The 17,241-nt window shown below is 35.5% G+C and overlaps 1 protein-coding gene across 6 annotated transcripts in view; it reads left to right on the forward strand.

Annotated features, from left to right (window-relative positions):
• The window catches only part of LOC122688411 (sodium channel protein type 1 subunit alpha), a 135,288-nt gene extending 118,186 nt beyond the window's left edge, over nucleotides 1–17,102 (forward strand). For 5 of the 6 annotated variants that reach the window (XM_043894402.1, XM_043894405.1, XM_043894406.1 and 2 more), the window contains exons 22-27: nucleotides 2,992–3,273; nucleotides 5,605–5,658; nucleotides 7,633–7,770; nucleotides 9,866–9,970; nucleotides 11,737–12,007; nucleotides 13,836–17,102. In XM_043894402.1, coding sequence (XP_043750337.1) covers nucleotides 2,992–3,273; nucleotides 5,605–5,658; nucleotides 7,633–7,770; nucleotides 9,866–9,970; nucleotides 11,737–12,007; nucleotides 13,836–15,013 — 2,028 coding nt within the window. In that variant the 3' untranslated portion in view covers nucleotides 15,014–17,102. The remainder of the gene's footprint in view (nucleotides 1–2,991; nucleotides 3,274–5,604; nucleotides 5,659–7,632; nucleotides 7,771–9,865; nucleotides 9,971–11,736; nucleotides 12,008–13,835) is intronic. The other variant, XM_043894408.1, reaches the window with a different exon arrangement.
• The last annotated feature ends 139 nt before the right edge of the window (nucleotides 17,103–17,241 follow it).

Consider the following 17,241-nt stretch of genomic DNA (forward strand, 5'->3'; position numbering starts at 1 on the left):
TTGATGCAGCCTGAAACCTCAATCTGTTCTTTCCAGTTGATTAGTCCAGTTCTGCCTAGTGCCTTCACCACCTGGAAACCAATTACTGCAGTTCCCTGGAGCCAGAAAAGAGTTAATACACCTCTCTCTGTGCTGAACCGAGAGAGGGCTTGGGGCTCTTGGGATGTGAGTCCTTTCTCACATCCTTCATTGTCTAATTTAGTGAAATTTTAAGAATAGATGGACCTCTGTAGAGTAAGTCCTTTTATCTTATAAAAATAAACCTTTTCTCTGTACCAAATGTATGCGAACATTGTAAATGTATCTTGAAACATGCTACTGCAGAGCGCTTGCTTGTGTCATGTATTATAGAGTTAATTTGAATGCAAATCTAACCCCCAGTTTCAAAGGAAACCCCTCAGACTTATTAGCTAATCCCACATCTTTTGTGTACAGTTCTTTATTCTTATCCCTATATCTAAAAATAACATTTAAAATTTGTTTTGATCAATAAATACTAAGCTAACCTTGACTTCATTCATTCAATCACCATTTTTATAGTCCTATATTATAAGTACTCAAAGCCTTGGAGAATTCACAAATATATTTTTTTTATCTGAAGTAGAAAAGAAAAAGCCTACCATCTGTCAAGATTATGGGAATGCAGTTAACTCTAGTACAGAGCAATCTGGGTAGCAGATAAGTAGGAGTGACTCTAGGGACAATTAGTGCAGTGGAGTGGAAGAAGCACTAGATGCCACTCATAGTCTACATTATGAACTGAAGCTGGCTTAGCTCATTTTTCTAATTTGCCAAATGAGAATGCAGTAGTAAAGTATCTCTATAGTCCTGACCAGTGTTAGAATTCTGATTTTTGAATTCAAAAGAGGAAACATCTCTATATTGGAGGCTAAACTGAGTGGAAGTGAGGCTTCATGACAAAAGTGCTGCTTGAAATACAGCTAGTGAGAAGAAAAGTGTTTCAGAAGGGGAGGAATTGAACAAGGAAATTCAAAGAGTGTGCCAATTCTCTGGTAATGTTATTAGCGTATGGTGACTACATTAGTTGGATTGGCGTGAAGGCTAGGTGGCTAGTGAAGTTAAAACTAGACATGTAGATTGAGGAGTGATTTGAACATCGAGGTAAGGCAAATACTTGATAATCAGTGGAAAGTCATTGAATAACTTTAAATGAGAGTTGAAGAAAATTAATTCATCTTACATGAATTAAAATAGAGACAATTGGAAGACAATGGTACAAGTTGGTAGTAATAGATGTCAGAACTAGATGGCGATCATGAAGATGGAGAAGTGATAAAGGTGAGAAAGATTTTGAAGAAAAATGTGAGACCTGCAGATGGATATGAAAAGGATTCAGGAAACAGGTATAGGTAATCTGTGTTCTGCTCATGGCCTAAACTGGGTGTTGTAAGTTTTAAAATAAAAGCTTATTTTAATGTGTGCTCTGTGTATACACAGTAGAAACAGCTTTTTAATCTGGATGTTAGGCAAAATATTTGGAAAAGGAGGGAAATAATAACTTGATTTCAGCTTTCAAATCTTGAATCCAAAGAAATCTAAGTGTATCCACACATTTAAAGTGAAGTATAAAATAAAGACTTATTCATTCATTTAATACAGATGGCCACATGAGATAAGGTGAGGGGCCATGGGTCAACTTGTTAGGCTTGCATAGCTCACATCATCTGGATCTGCCTAGATAACTCAGCTGACTTCATTGTTTCATTCTCATTCCCCTCTTTGTCATTAATGGTTTTTACTTCCTTTGGCCCACTTATCACACTGTATTGTAATTCCAGAAGGCCTAGAGTTCTTGATAGACTTTAAACACAGCTCAGAAGCATAAGGAATTGCCTCATCTATTCTTGTTTTCAGATAGTCAAAAAATGTGTTCTAAAAACACATTGGTATCAAATGGCAGGTAGAAGATGCCTGTTGTTTCTTTTAGATCAGGTTGACAAGAATGATAGAAGTACACAGGTAGAATTCAATTTAGCTGTGAATGTTCAAGTCTGAGGCATCATCTGCTACTTAGGAACATATTAGGGCCTGTCTTTCTCTCTTAGCTATTCATGTGTATCTCCAAAGGGAACTATAGAGAAGGAAGCAAAGACAGTCATCCCTACAGTGTTGCTAAATAATAAAACACAGATTTTTAACTCGTGGTCCAGGAATAAAGATTAAAAGGGCAAAAATGCTTCCATTAAAAAAAATAAAGGTAGATAATTATTTAGCACAGAACTTGATGTAATCACATCAGATTTGGGCACTATCACCCCAAATATGGCATCTCTCCTTTTCTTATTTTCCTAAGAAACTGATTTCTACTATGTTTCATTTAAAATAAGTTTATCAAATTAAACTCAGTAAATGAAACAACTGATATGACTGGAGCTTGAAATAAGCTATGTGATGATCTAATGAAATACATGATGCTAAATTGTCTTGCTTCTTATGCAAAAATTATTATTAGTCATAGTGATGCATGAATAATTAAGGACAAAATTATTTAGGTATTTAATAATATTTTTATATTTATACACCTGAATTTTTTTAGTTTATTAAAATATATCAGTCAATCAAATCAACTCTTGCCCCAATATTTTAGTTTCATTCTTTAATATATTGCTTTGTTTAATGAGTTAATCTTCTCTGGTAGGATTTCTTACTTCTCTTTTTCTAATAAACAAATTTTATGGCTTCATCTGGCAGCAAATTCCTCTGATTTTGTTTTCCCTTTAACTTTTTAGTACTTTCTCCTCTCTTTTAAAAAACTTTTTATCTTTGTTATATTATCTATATTCATTTCTCTAAATGTATGCTTATGAAAGAATATATTTCATTTTAAGACTTTTTTGTTTTGCTTTTAAATATCTTAGAATAGTCTTGATATTTAAAAAAATAGAATCACTAAAGGTTACTAGGGGGATAATGTTTTTTCTTTTAACCAACAAGAATTCTGACTTTTCTTTTTTTCCATTTGTGTATTAGGTGGTTGTGAATGCCCTTTTAGGAGCAATTCCATCCATCATGAATGTGCTTCTGGTTTGTCTTATATTCTGGCTAATTTTCAGCATCATGGGCGTAAATTTGTTTGCTGGCAAATTCTACCACTGTGTTAACACCACAACTGGTGACATGTTTGAAATCAGCGAAGTGAATAATCATTCTGATTGCCTAATACTAATAGAAAGAAATGAGACTGCCCGATGGAAAAATGTGAAAGTAAACTTTGATAATGTAGGATTTGGGTATCTCTCTTTGCTTCAAGTTGTAAGTGAACACTCTTTTCTCTGAAATGTGTTTATTGTCTGGAATAATAACAAAGTGATGACATACAGCTGTTGTGTAATACTAAGAAGAAAGTTTATATATCCTTTTTTCTAATTTTGATTTATTAGTACAAGTTTATGAGCCCAGATGGGTGTCAGTATATTTAAACAGTGCAGACATAGTTGATAGTGGCCAGGTATTTCAGTTATTTTCCTATTATTCTCTCTTCCCATATGAACAAGTCGATGACTAAATCAACAAATTTGCTAATATTGTTCCTATTGCAATTGGAAAGCTTGTTTCACTGATGGATCACCCCCTCCCCTCAAACACACACCCTAAACACACCTGATTGGATTGTAACAAATTGGTGAGAATTAATTGCTACTGAGTTCTATCATTTGGATTGAAGATTGGGGAATGATATTTAGGCTTTAGGATTAGATCCTCATAGTGAAATGGAACAATACCAGGTAGCACTCAGAAACAGAGATGAAACACAAGCAGCTGTTATCCCATCTCTAATGGCCTTCAGTACAATTACAGAAGTCTTTTTTCCCCCTAAATATTAATGTTTTCACTACTGGGTCTCTAAGACTGAAATGTATAAATTCACAATGTATAACAATATAAAAGATGGTGGTCTCTTAAACATTTTCATTTGATGCAGCTTCTGACTGCATCTGCATCACAAAGCAGTGGATAAAAAGAGTCCAGAGTATTTGAAAAACATTGTAAAAATACTGTTCTATTTTGGCCACTGAAAACTGGTATTAAAAAAAAAAAAAAAACTGCATAAATTTGTTCCTGTGGTTCCATAGTCCTTAGGGAAGAAATCTATTTTATTTCACCAGGGTTGTGTTCCCAACTGTTCAACCAGGAGATTAAGCAAGCAAACAAACCTGCACTGATCAAAATCCTCCTGCGTCTCTTTCAGAGTACTGGGGTTCTTTTGCAAGTTCTTTCTACCTTCTTGTTAGAAATTTTTACTTCTCTTGTGGATGTTTCTGACTTACTCTAAATGTTCATGGAATTAAAATAGAGATTTTTAATATTGGGACAAGTATGATTCCTTTGAATATTACAGTAGACACATGATGGTATTTCCCTGGGCACTTACCCTAACCCTTAACTAATAACCACACTTGTAAATATCACTAATGTATATTACTTCCTCCATAAAATTGAGAAAGAAAAATGGAAAATTTCAAGCAATCCCTTAAAATGCTAGGGTAAAGATGCTGCACAAAGCCAGTAAATAAATTCTGCTACCAAAGTACTGATTTACACTTGGCTATATATAGAATCATCTCTCTGTTGGTTGGCAATTCTTTGAAATGTTTCCTTGAATCACCTTTACTGCCTTTTTTACCTAGTGTGTAATGAACTTGTTTTGTCATTGACCTCAGCCATTGACACATTCAAAATTTCCCTCTTTGGTAGACAAATAAGTTCTATTTTCTAGCTAAGAGTCTTTACTTTTTCTTCACTGCCATCACAAGCACCCATACTTGACTTTCTTCCCATGACATCTACCACTTCATAAGTGTTAGTGTTATAAAAACAAAGATGTGTTAAGATACAGATGCTAAAAGCTTTTTGCTAGACTTTCTGACTAGGAATAATCCTCTCAGGTCCACAGTGTTCAAAACTCATGTTCTAGAACAAGTATCAAGTTACTATAAATTATTCCACTTGGAATATCAAGTGTCTACTGTACTATCTTCACTTTTCTTACCCCAATTAACTCACTCTCATCAAAAATTGCAGAGGAGAAAGTGGAAGATAGGATTATTTCTGATGTTATGCTTCAAAATTCTTAAAATGTTAGCTGCAACTGAGTTTTTGGATACCTGTATGATCTTTAGAGTGTTACAATCAAGAGAAATCGTAAGCTTTCAGTCACTTTGATCACCTTGTAGATAGATTTTAGTGGATGATCATCAGGCCTAAGACATAGTTGTTTTGCTACATAGTTTGTTTTGTTCATAACATTGCCAAATGTGTTGGCATTTGTAAGACTTTCTAAAAGTATTCCACCAAATCTTGATAGCACTTTAAACTGCATGATTCCATTAACTAAAGAACTGAAAAGTATTTGTCAGTTGGTTGTCAAGCAGGAGGATATATCAAAGGACTGTTCTATTCATTATGTGGTCTAGAAATGGAGACTTACTGAGATATTGTTGGTCCAAAATCCATGTAAAATTTGTTTTGAGATGTCTTGTTAAAACATTCCTTTTAAAAAAATGTATCAGTAAGGATATTTATTAAATATCAGGTCTGAATTACTTTTACCCCAAAATAAAACATGCATGTTCTTTTTAATAGGCCACATTTAAGGGATGGATGGATATAATGTATGCAGCAGTTGATTCCAGAAATGTAAGTATTCATATTCTTTACATTTTAAGTCTTTTCACAATATTGATTAGACGTTAAAAATAATTTAACAGAGCATAGCAGATAAATGGAATGATTTTACAATGATTTTTTAAAAAGAAAAAGTATGACTCAAGTATAGCAGTAGCATGCATGCACATAGCAGTATTTATCAGAAATCTTACTAAGATATATCAAAACAGAAGTGCAACTAAAGTAACACAATCATGTATTTAACAACTAACAAATATCCTTCTATTGGCTATTTTTCTATTTTGTTTCCTTTCAATCTATCAATTACATACTCATTAATAATTTTGGTATGATAAAACAGATGTGAAGAAATATATGATTGTCATCTGTAGTTTTCCCTCCATGTTGGACAAGTTAAGGATGTTGTGTAGGCAGTGTAAGATTTCTGTAACAGTCACTTTGAAATCCACTCCTTTCTGTGATGATACACTGTGCTCCGTCACTTCAGTCGTGTCTGACTCTGTGACTCTATGGACGTAGACACCAGGCTCCTCTGTCCATGGGATTCTCCAGGCAAGAGTACTGGAGTGGTTGCCCTTCTCTTCTCCAGGGGATCTACCTGACCCAGGAAATGAACCTGTGTCTCCATGTTGTAGGCAGATTCTTTACCACTGAGCCATCTGGGAAGTGCCCTTCATACGATTCATAAATTTACTGGAGCCTTTACAGATACTGTAATCATTTCTGTGATCAACAGTTTCCTTCAAGTTTCTATCACCTAAGACCTACTTTTTTAAATTTCTCCTACTACAGCCTTTTTTAGACTTCAAGAAGAGAATTAAAATCCATGCTCATTCCAAATCTGCTCTTCAAATTTTGTACAATTTAGTATTTTCTCTCTATCTTTCCATTCTCAAGTCCCATCTATTTAGTCTATAATCTTGATGGATAACCTTTGCCCCCGTAATCTTGAAACTGACCTAAGAAGCTCCCTTTTATCTTTCTTGATGTACATTTTCCATAAATGACTCTAGTTTTGTGTTGAGTACCTTCCTGATATCCTCCAGAGGTATTTTACTTTGTTATTATTTTGTTTTGTGTGTTTGGTTGGTTTTTAACTCTAATATCTTTAGGAGGACATGAATATATTAGGGTACTGCCTTATAGTGACTCCTTTATGTCTTTATTACATGCTAAGTAAAAGCTCAAATGCTTATTTCTCATGAGTACACTCTAGAGATTAAATTACTAGTTGAGCATTTAGCAGATGGCATGTCCAGTTGGATGCTAAGTCCCCTTCAGTTGGATCTGACTCTTCGCAATCCTATGGACTGTAGCCCACCAGGCTCCTCTATCCATGGGATTTTCCAGGCAAGAATACTGTAGTGGGTTGCCATGCTCTCCTCCAGGGGATCTTCCCAACCCAGGGATCGAACCCAGGTCTTTAACATCTCCTGCATTGGCAGGCAGGTTCCTTACCACTAGCTCCAGTTAATGTCTACCTAATCTGAAAAATTCAGTGACTGTTACACTCTTAATGGCAGGGTCAAACATCTAAATAAATAAATAACTCAATTCTTGTTTGCTAAATAAATTCACACACCAGGAATGATTATCTCTAAATATAGTCTACACATATTTACTGATGTAAAATGTTTTCACTAGTAATTTTTAAATTATCAAAATGCAGTATGTTAAAAATTGTCAGTATTTGGACAGTATACTACTGTCCAAATGGCAAGATATTGGTTGTATTTGTAGTTATAAAAAAAATAATTTCTAAATCATTGTATAATATTTTTTACATAACACCTCATTTTTCACCTAAAAAATTATCTTAAAGGCTAATTTCAGAGATTATTTTTAGAAGTAGCTGATTTAGAGGAAATAAAAGTACTACTTCAGTATTACTAAAAATTTTTTTATCTATTCTCATGAAAAAGCAACAATGACTTCCAGCATCAAATGTATTATAATGTCTTAAAAAATATTCTCCTTTGGTAGGTGGAACTCCAGCCTAAGTATGAGGAAAGTCTATACATGTATCTTTACTTTGTTATTTTCATCATCTTTGGGTCCTTCTTCACCTTGAACCTGTTTATTGGTGTCATCATAGATAATTTCAACCAGCAAAAAAAGAAGATAAGTATTTCTAATATTTTCTATCCCACCAAGATAATAAATCATTTGGAGGGCTTTCAATACCAAATGAGTACTTTAACTCAGAAACCAAATGGGATTATATATTACAATCTATTTTTTGCATGCTTCCTCTCTGCCATTCACTGCCCATGTCTTTGCCAAGAGTGACTGTGTTCCATATTTCTGTGCATAGGCTCACAAAATCTCTTTAAATTTAAAAAAAAAAAAAAAAAACACTTCAGGGACCACATTTTCTCTTTTGAAAAAATAAAATAAAAAAGAACTGGAAGAGAACCCAGACATATACCTCTTTCCCAGACTCAGCTTATTGTTTTATCCCTATGACATCTCCCCTTAAAATATATTGTCCAACAAAAACCTTCAGAATGCAACAAATTATACATAAGACGTAAGCTTCTTCTGGTGCTTCTTTTCACACTTTAAAATTCTTTATTGGCTCCTTTTACATATTCCCACTTCATTCTCCCTGATATTAATTATAAGCTATCAGTTCTAGCTTTGAATTGAAAGTTCTTTATTAATTAGTATCATTTATAAAGCCCACTTATTATCCTAATTATATATGTACATTATCATAAAATAGAAAGTAAAGAAATATCTTTACTCAGGAATAATCAATATTCACATTTTATGTTTTTCTGTATAAACTTTTTCTACACACATTCATATTACTGAAATTATTTTATCTATAAATTATTTTTGACTTAACATATATATTTCCCTTTTTAATCCTTCATATATACATTATCATAATTTACTCAACCATTTCCAAGTAGACTGATGATATAAGTTATTTTTAACCTTTAAGGATTAAATAGTTCCTGGGCAAAACTCTTTGTGCCAAAAATACTGGAGCCTTTAATGATTTAAGATAAATTCCCAGAGTAAAGTGTTTTGCTTTCCTACTCATACTACCAATAACAGCATATGGCTGTGCTCAGGTCACCACTGATTCACTAGCATCAAACATTCTCTCTGTTTTTTAATACTTGATAGTTGATATGTGAAAATTGTATTTAATTTTCATTTTTATGTCTTTCACTATTAGTAGGTTTGAATATGTTTTCAAGGGCTTTTTTTTGCCATTTATATTTCTTCCTTCATGTACTGATCCTTCATCTCATTTGTTCAGTCTGTTTTCCTATTATATAATTGCTTTCATTGTATGAGGCTCTTTCACTATAGAACATGTCCTCCTTTGTTATTACTAATGTTACTCTGTCATCATTATCAAGCTATTTCATTTCACTTATTAGCCTGAATTCCAGTTGTCTGTAACTACTGGCCTGTCACATACCTGCCATACTTATGACTGTGACTTTTCCCCTAACTCTTCTACCAACTTCCCCAGTTTCCTTTCTAGCCTTTTGCTCCAATTCTTGGCAGAGTGACAGTGGCTTTTTATGAGTAACTCTAAACCATCACGAAATATACCTACTCTAACTCTGCTACATATGAATGAGAAAATCATTGTCTGAAAATTCTGAAAGACAGTGTGTCTAATGTGAGGAACCAAGTATTTAGTGACTCAGTGAACCAAATAGTACTACTTCCTGAGTTTTCAGTCTTGGGTAAAATACTTAACCTCTCAGTTTGTGGGGTTGTTTTCCTCCATAAAATAATAATAAAAATCATAAAGTCAATTTTGGATGATTGAAATAAATAAGATTATAGTATCTAAAACTAGTTTTAATTTTTCAATTTAAAATCCTAGGCAAATAATGCTAATTGGTTGAATTTTGTGTTTCCTTTTTTTAATGGTCCCTTTTCTAAGTTTGTGAAGAGTTGATTCATTGGAAAAGACCCTGATGGTGGGAGGGACTGGGGGCAGGAGGAGAAGGGGATGATAGAGGATGAGATGGCTGGATGGCATCACTGACTTGATGGGCATGAGTTTGACTAAACCCCAGGAGTTGGTGATGGACAGGGAGACCTGGCGTGCTGCAATTCATGGGGTCTCGAAGAGTCGGACACGACTGAGCAACTGAACTGAACTGAATTGAACTTTCTAAATTTAACATCGAAAGAAGGACGGTACACAGTTTTAACCAGTTTTTATTTTTCTTTTCTATACTTTGGAGGTCAAGACATCTTTATGACAGAAGAACAGAAGAAATACTATAATGCAATGAAAAAATTAGGATCAAAAAAGCCACAAAAGCCTATACCTCGACCAGGAGTAAGAAATACCAAATGATATGGGGGAAAATGTACAAAAACAAAAATTTGCCTGGTTTTTCTCACAGAAGAGATAGCAGCTAACATTTCTAGCAGCAAAGATTTCTCCCACTTTTAGAGCATCATTAATTCATACATTTTATGATAATGGTAAAATAATTTTTTACAGGAAGAAGCCAAAAGGAAAAAGAGGAAACAGAAAATGTACCTTTATTGCCAAGTCAATCAGAATTATACAACTAGAATTGAAATGAAAAGGCAAAAGACGTATAGGCAGTGTTATATGAACAATAAATTTGATCATGTAACTCAAGAGTAGTTGCTGAGCAATGCATATAGAGGAATAAATCATTGATAGGGTTCAGAAACAGTTTCCTGATAGGTAAACAAGTTGATAAACTGTTAAGTGAAATAATACCTTACTTCCATTTTATTTTTCATTAGAGGTACGAAATATTTTGGAGATGAAAAGACTTCTAGTATCTAATATTCATATATATGGCTATAAAGTTAGAAATTACTAATATCTACAGAAGTCAGAACCAATAAGTACAATTCATGATGATAAGTAACAGGTGCCATGTTTCTATGACAACCAATGAAACAACTGCTGTGAAATAGAGAGCCTTATCCCACAATGTAGTGATTTTTATGATGATGACATGTGAGGTTACAGCAACTCCTGGGGTGTACTGGGGAATAAAATGTTAATGAACATTCATATTCATATTGTGCTAGCCCACACTTGCTTTCCTGAGAATGATGAAAAACATACACTGTCCTCTGTGAAGGCTTAACACTGAAAATAGAAATGAGTCAAATATGTGTAGGAAAAATGTAAGACAGAAGATATCCTCAAAGTTCCTCAGTAGCTTAGGGAAGTGGGTCAGACAATGAAAGTGAAGTGAAAGTGAAAGTCCCTCCGTCATGTCTGATTCTTTGCAACCCCATGGAGTCCATGGAATTCTCTAGGCAAGAATGCTGGAGTGGGTAGCCTTTCTCTTCTTCAGGGTATCTTCCTAACCCAGGGATCGACCCCAGGTATCGCACATTGCAGGTGGATTCTTTACCAGCTGAGCCACAAGGGAAGCCCAAGTGGGTCAGACAGTGGCCTGCAATGAATAACAGTGGCAAAATCACAGATCAGTGAAAAGTGCCATGAATTTTTGACATGAAAGCATAAGGAATGTCTTCCGGTTTGATTATCCCTGTGTAGACTCAGCATTCTGTGTGTGACAATATGAGCAAAGACTGTTGGTGGAAGAACGTCAATATTGCCACACAGGGACTCTAAATGCATAATGTTATAGCTGTGTCATGGAAATCCCAAGTTCCCTATAACAATTTTTTGAGAACAAGTCTAGTGGATTGTTAATAGATATTATATTTTGAAACTGCTGTATAGTCCAACTAATCATGGGAAATTCTGGTATAACAAAATTAAGCAGATTTCTTAACCTCTCATAATCTTAATACATTCTCATGCATTTTGGGCCTCTCAGAGTAGTGTATAATAGTATGCAGTGTTTCTTATCAGAAGTCCCTTTTTGACAAGGGATTGTTATTCTGTGGAATATATTTTGGTAAATAGTAGTTTGGATAACTAAATTTAAAAACTTAAATGTGATACAAACCATCTTTCACGAAATTCAGAGCCAGTGGTTCTTAGGTACAATCCTAGACAGTCACTACAGAAACTACTTATATAGAAGTTCATGTGTAGAGGGAAACTCCTCTGTCACTAAAAGCTTTTCTGTTTCTCTACAGAACAAATTCCAAGGAATGGTCTTTGACTTCGTCACCAGACAAGTGTTTGACATCAGCATCATGATTCTTATCTGTCTCAACATGGTCACCATGATGGTGGAAACCGACGACCAGAGTGACTACGTGACTAGCATTTTGTCACGCATCAACCTGGTGTTCATTGTGCTGTTCACTGGGGAGTGTGTGCTGAAGCTCATCTCCCTCCGCCATTACTATTTTACCATAGGCTGGAATATCTTTGATTTTGTGGTGGTCATTCTCTCCATAGTAGGTAAGAAGTATTTCAAGTCTTTTAGCTCAATGAAAGTAAAAGAGTGATCACATTTAATTCAGAAGTCATCTGATCACTCAGAGAAAACCACTGTGAAAATTCTGATGTTTTTCATTCAGATGTGTTTGTCTTTCTTACAAAATTAAGCTCCTGCTATACATTGAGTATTGTATCCTGTTCAGTCCATTTTAGACTAGGTATATTATCTGTCAATATAGTAAGGTCTCATTCATTTGAACTAGAAATGTGGTATTAAGATTGAAATGTCTTTGACATGTTGAGGTTGAATAGTCTATACAATATGTAAATGACTCTGTTGAAAAAAGGGCTAGAAATTTAGTCTGATACTCAGGAGAGACAGTACATCAGAGACAGAGAGTCATTGGTATACAGATAAGAGTGGAAGCTGGTACTTATAAGGAAGAGTATAGAGTGAAAGAGAGTAAAGCTAAGAACAAAATGTCAGTGAAAATGGTAGGTTCTTTAATGCAGAGTAATTTTCTAGGTTACCTTGAAATGTTTAATAATAATGCATAAAAGAAGTGATTTGGCATGGAACATCGTTTCATCAGTCATACACTTCAGAGCCTGGAATGTCACCAGGTCACGTGAGCAATAAACTCATCTAATTGAAGATACAACTCCAGCCCCAATAAAGTGAAGAGGTCTGTGGGCCTAGAGTATCCATTTTTTTCCTAAAGCAGATGATATGATTGAGTAAATATTTTACCATCCAATATGGGGCACCTCTGTTGGGTAGATTTTTAGGCCATTCCCCCTTCTGAAGAAGTTGATCTTTTATCCAACTTATATGTTGTATGTACCCTTTGATTCCCACAGTATTCTGTGGTGTAATTAATTAGTTGTGGATAGGGTACTTAGTTGTATTCACCTCTCTTTCTTTCTCTGTCTCTCTTTCCCTCTCTCATACACACAAAAACATGCTTATTTACTCTTCACAAAATGAGATAGTGTAATTCAAAGATACTTGGTTTCTTGAGCTCCTCTTCAGCTCATTCATTATTTCACTATTTCGAAGGTAAATGGAGAAAGAAGCTTTAAGTAAGAGGGCTGAAACACAGATGTAGGAAACCAGAAAAAGCATCAGCTTAAATCCTTTTAGAAATGCACCAGAGCATATAAATATATACATCTATATATGAATATTATAGTGGAAGCTTAGGAAAGCATCATGTTCATGGACAGATGAAAATAGCATTCAAAACTACAGACACGTTTATATGGGGAAGGACTGAATACAGGTTATATGATTTAGTGTTTCAGGAAATAACCATTGTGTTCACTGTATTTTTATAAACGTTTACATATACTGTCAGCTACTGCTCTTCAGACAGACGTGAATTTTTAACTTATTTTTTAAGATCCTGTCTTTGGATTTTCTGTAAGCTAAAACTAGTCTATAAATACCCCTCAAAGATAAAATGTACTATAAAATCCTTATTGAATTGAATACTATCTTAGTCACCTTGGGGTTTCCCAGGTGGTGCAGTGGTAAAGAATCCTCCTGCCAATGCTGGGGATGCAAGAAATGTGGGTTTGATCCCTGGGTTGGGAAGACCCTGTAGAGGAGGAAATGGCAATCCACTGCAGTATTCTTGCCTGGAGAATCCCATAGACAGAGAAGCCTGGCATGTTACGGTCCATGGGATCACAAAGAGCCGGACATGACTGAGTGACTAACACTTTCACTATACTTTTCAACTGAATTTTAGTACTCTGAAATTTACCTGTGAGCCTTATCAAAATTTGAGTATTAATTTAATGGATAACTTCTTCACTGGTTGGTACCCTCATCTTTTGTCCATAGGTATGTTTCTGGCTGAGCTGATAGAGAAATATTTTGTGTCCCCTACCTTGTTCCGAGTGATCCGTCTTGCCAGGATTGGACGAATCCTGCGTCTGATCAAAGGGGCTAAGGGGATCCGCACGCTGCTCTTTGCTTTGATGATGTCCCTTCCTGCGTTGTTTAACATCGGCCTCCTGCTGTTCCTGGTCATGTTCATCTATGCCATCTTTGGAATGTCCAACTTCGCCTATGTTAAGAGGGAGGTTGGAATTGATGACATGTTTAACTTTGAGACCTTCGGCAACAGCATGATCTGCCTGTTCCAGATTACCACCTCTGCTGGCTGGGATGGATTGCTAGCACCTATCCTCAACAGTAAACCACCCGATTGTGACCCTAATAAAGTTAACCCTGGCAGCTCAGTTAAAGGAGACTGTGGGAACCCATCTGTTGGGATTTTCTTCTTCGTCAGTTACATCATCATATCCTTTCTGGTCGTGGTGAACATGTACATCGCTGTCATCCTGGAGAACTTCAGTGTTGCTACTGAAGAGAGCGCAGAGCCCCTGAGTGAGGACGACTTTGAGATGTTCTATGAGGTCTGGGAGAAGTTCGATCCCGACGCCACCCAGTTCATGGAATTTGAAAAGCTATCTCAGTTTGCAGCTGCCCTTGAACCGCCGCTCAACTTGCCACAACCGAACAAACTCCAGCTCATTGCCATGGATTTGCCCATGGTAAGTGGTGATCGAATCCACTGTCTTGACATCTTATTTGCTTTTACGAAGCGGGTTCTGGGGGAGAGTGGAGAGATGGATGCCCTTCGAATACAGATGGAAGAGAGATTCATGGCCTCCAACCCCTCGAAGGTCTCCTATCAGCCAATAACTACGACTTTAAAGAGAAAACAAGAGGAAGTCTCTGCTGTTATTATTCAGCGTGCGTACAGGCGCCACCTTTTAAAGCGAACTGTAAAACAGGCATCATTTACGTACAACAAAAATAAAATCAAAGCTGGGGCTAATCTTCTTGTAAAAGAAGACATGCTAATTGACAGAATAAATGAAAACTCAATTACAGAAAAAACCGATCTGACCATGTCCACAGCAGCTTGTCCACCCTCCTATGATCGGGTAACAAAACCAATTGTGGAAAAACACGAGCAAGAAGGCAAAGATGAAAAAGCCAAAGGGAAATAAACACAAATAAATAAAAATCACTGGGTGACAAATTGTTTACAGCCTGTGAAGGTGATGTATTTTTGTCAACAGGACTCCTTTAGGAGGTCAATGCCAAACTGACTGTTTTTACACAAATTTACTTAAGGTCAGTGCCTACAATCAGACGGTGACCCCTTGTTGGAAAACTGTGACTGTGTAAAAGGGAGGTGACCTTGACGGGAAGTTACTGTTCTCACTACCAGCTGACACTGCTGAAGACATGAGACAGAATGGCTACGTAGACTGTAGGGACCAGTTCAAAGGGGTGCAAACCTGTAATTCGGGGGTTGTTTAACACGAAAACACTGTAGTGTAGTGATTGTATCCACTCTTTGCATTTCGACTGCCACATTTGTCACGTTTTTACAAAATCTGTTAGTGGATTCATCTTTTTTTTAGTCCATATGTTGTTTATTATATGTGACTATTTTTGTAAATGGGGTTTCTGTTGGGAAATAGATTAAAGGACCTCTTTAACAGGTATGCCACTGGGGGTTATGGCAATCACATGGCCCTCCCATCTGCACAAGGACATGGTTTGCATGAGGGCATGCTACACATAGAGATCATGCATGAAAAAAGTCACAAGGAACACAATGAGTTCTTAAATTCCATCTATGTTTCTGGGAGGGGTAAGTAGGTGATAATTGGAGGTGCTTTGCTGATCTTGTTTTGTCAAATCCAACCCCTAGACCACGTATGTCATTTTAGGGGGCTAGCCCACTAAATCTTAGCAGGTGCAAACTTCACTCAAATGTCAGGAATCTTAAGTGTTACATTTCTGTTTATTGTATTTAAAAAATACTAAATAATGAGTATTGCTTCTCCCTTAAAGACGGAATTGACCAAAAGAACCCTTTATAAATTTCTGCTTAATCCTGCACTTTGTTTAGCCATCTTCAGCTCAGTAAGGTTGACAATGTATATGTTAATGAAATGCTATTTATTATGTAAATAGTCATTTTACCCTGTGGTGCACGTTTGAGCAAACAAATAATGACTTAAGCACAGTATTTATTGCATCAAATATGTACCACAAGAAATGTAGAGTGCAAGCTTTACACAGGTAACATAATGTATTCTGTACCATTATAGATAGTTTGGATGCTATGAATGCATGTTTCTATTACCATGCCGCTGTATCTGGTTTCTCCCACTGCTCAGAATCTCATTTATGAGAAACCATATGTCACTGGTAAAGTCAAAGAAATTGTTCAACAGATCTCATTTATTTAAATCATTAAGCAATAGTTTGCAGCACTTTAACAGCTTTTTGGTTATTTTTAAATTCTAAGTGGATAACATATGGTGTATAGCCCGACTGTACAGACATGTTTAAAAAAAAAAAAAAAACACTGCTTAACCTGTTAAAATGTGTTTAGAATTTTATAAGCAAATATAAATACTGTAAAAAGTCATTTTATTTTATTTTTCAGCATTATGTACATAAGTATGAAGAGGAAATTATCTTAAGATTGATATCACAATCACTTTCTTACTTTCTGTCCATAGTACTTTTTCATGGAAGAAATTTGCTAAATAAGAAATGAACACAAGACTGGGTAGTTGTAGATTTCTGCTTTTTTATTACATTTGCTACTTTTAGATTATTTCATAATTTTAAGGGGCAAACATAGATTCACAACTGACATCCAAATTATGCTTTGCAATTGGAAAAAGGTATAAATTTTTATTTACATTTTTGGTAGTGCCTATACTAACTGATTGAAGGTAGTGTTTATTTTTCATTTGTGTCTTTTTTTTCTAACTTCTGTTTATGTTTCCATTTATTTAAAGTCATGCTGCTCTAGATTGCTCTAAATATAATGTGGGTTTCACAATTTTTTTTTCCCCCACAAGAACAGAGAGTAGTGAACTTATGTAGTCAATTACATCAGGATATTTTGTGTTTCTTACAGAAGCAAACTATAGGCACCTCTTTTTCTTAAAACTACTTAGAATACTTAAACTGTATTCGTGAACTGCATGCTGGAAAATGCTACTATTACCCTAAATGACGCTAACCAACATTAAAAATGTGCAAAACTAATAAAGATTACATTTTTTATTTTATTGTTTGCCCAGTTACTTTTGGTTAACCATGTTGTGTAACAAGATAAGTTTTATTCTACAGATTGAGGGACAAGGGGAGCTACACACACACACACACCCACCCACCCACCCACCCATCCGGGCTGAGAGCAAGA

The sequence above is a fragment of the Cervus elaphus genome, chromosome 33 (genome assembly GCF_910594005.1).
Source record: "Cervus elaphus chromosome 33, mCerEla1.1, whole genome shotgun sequence".
In the NCBI taxonomy this organism is placed as follows: Eukaryota; Metazoa; Chordata; class Mammalia; order Artiodactyla; family Cervidae; genus Cervus; species Cervus elaphus.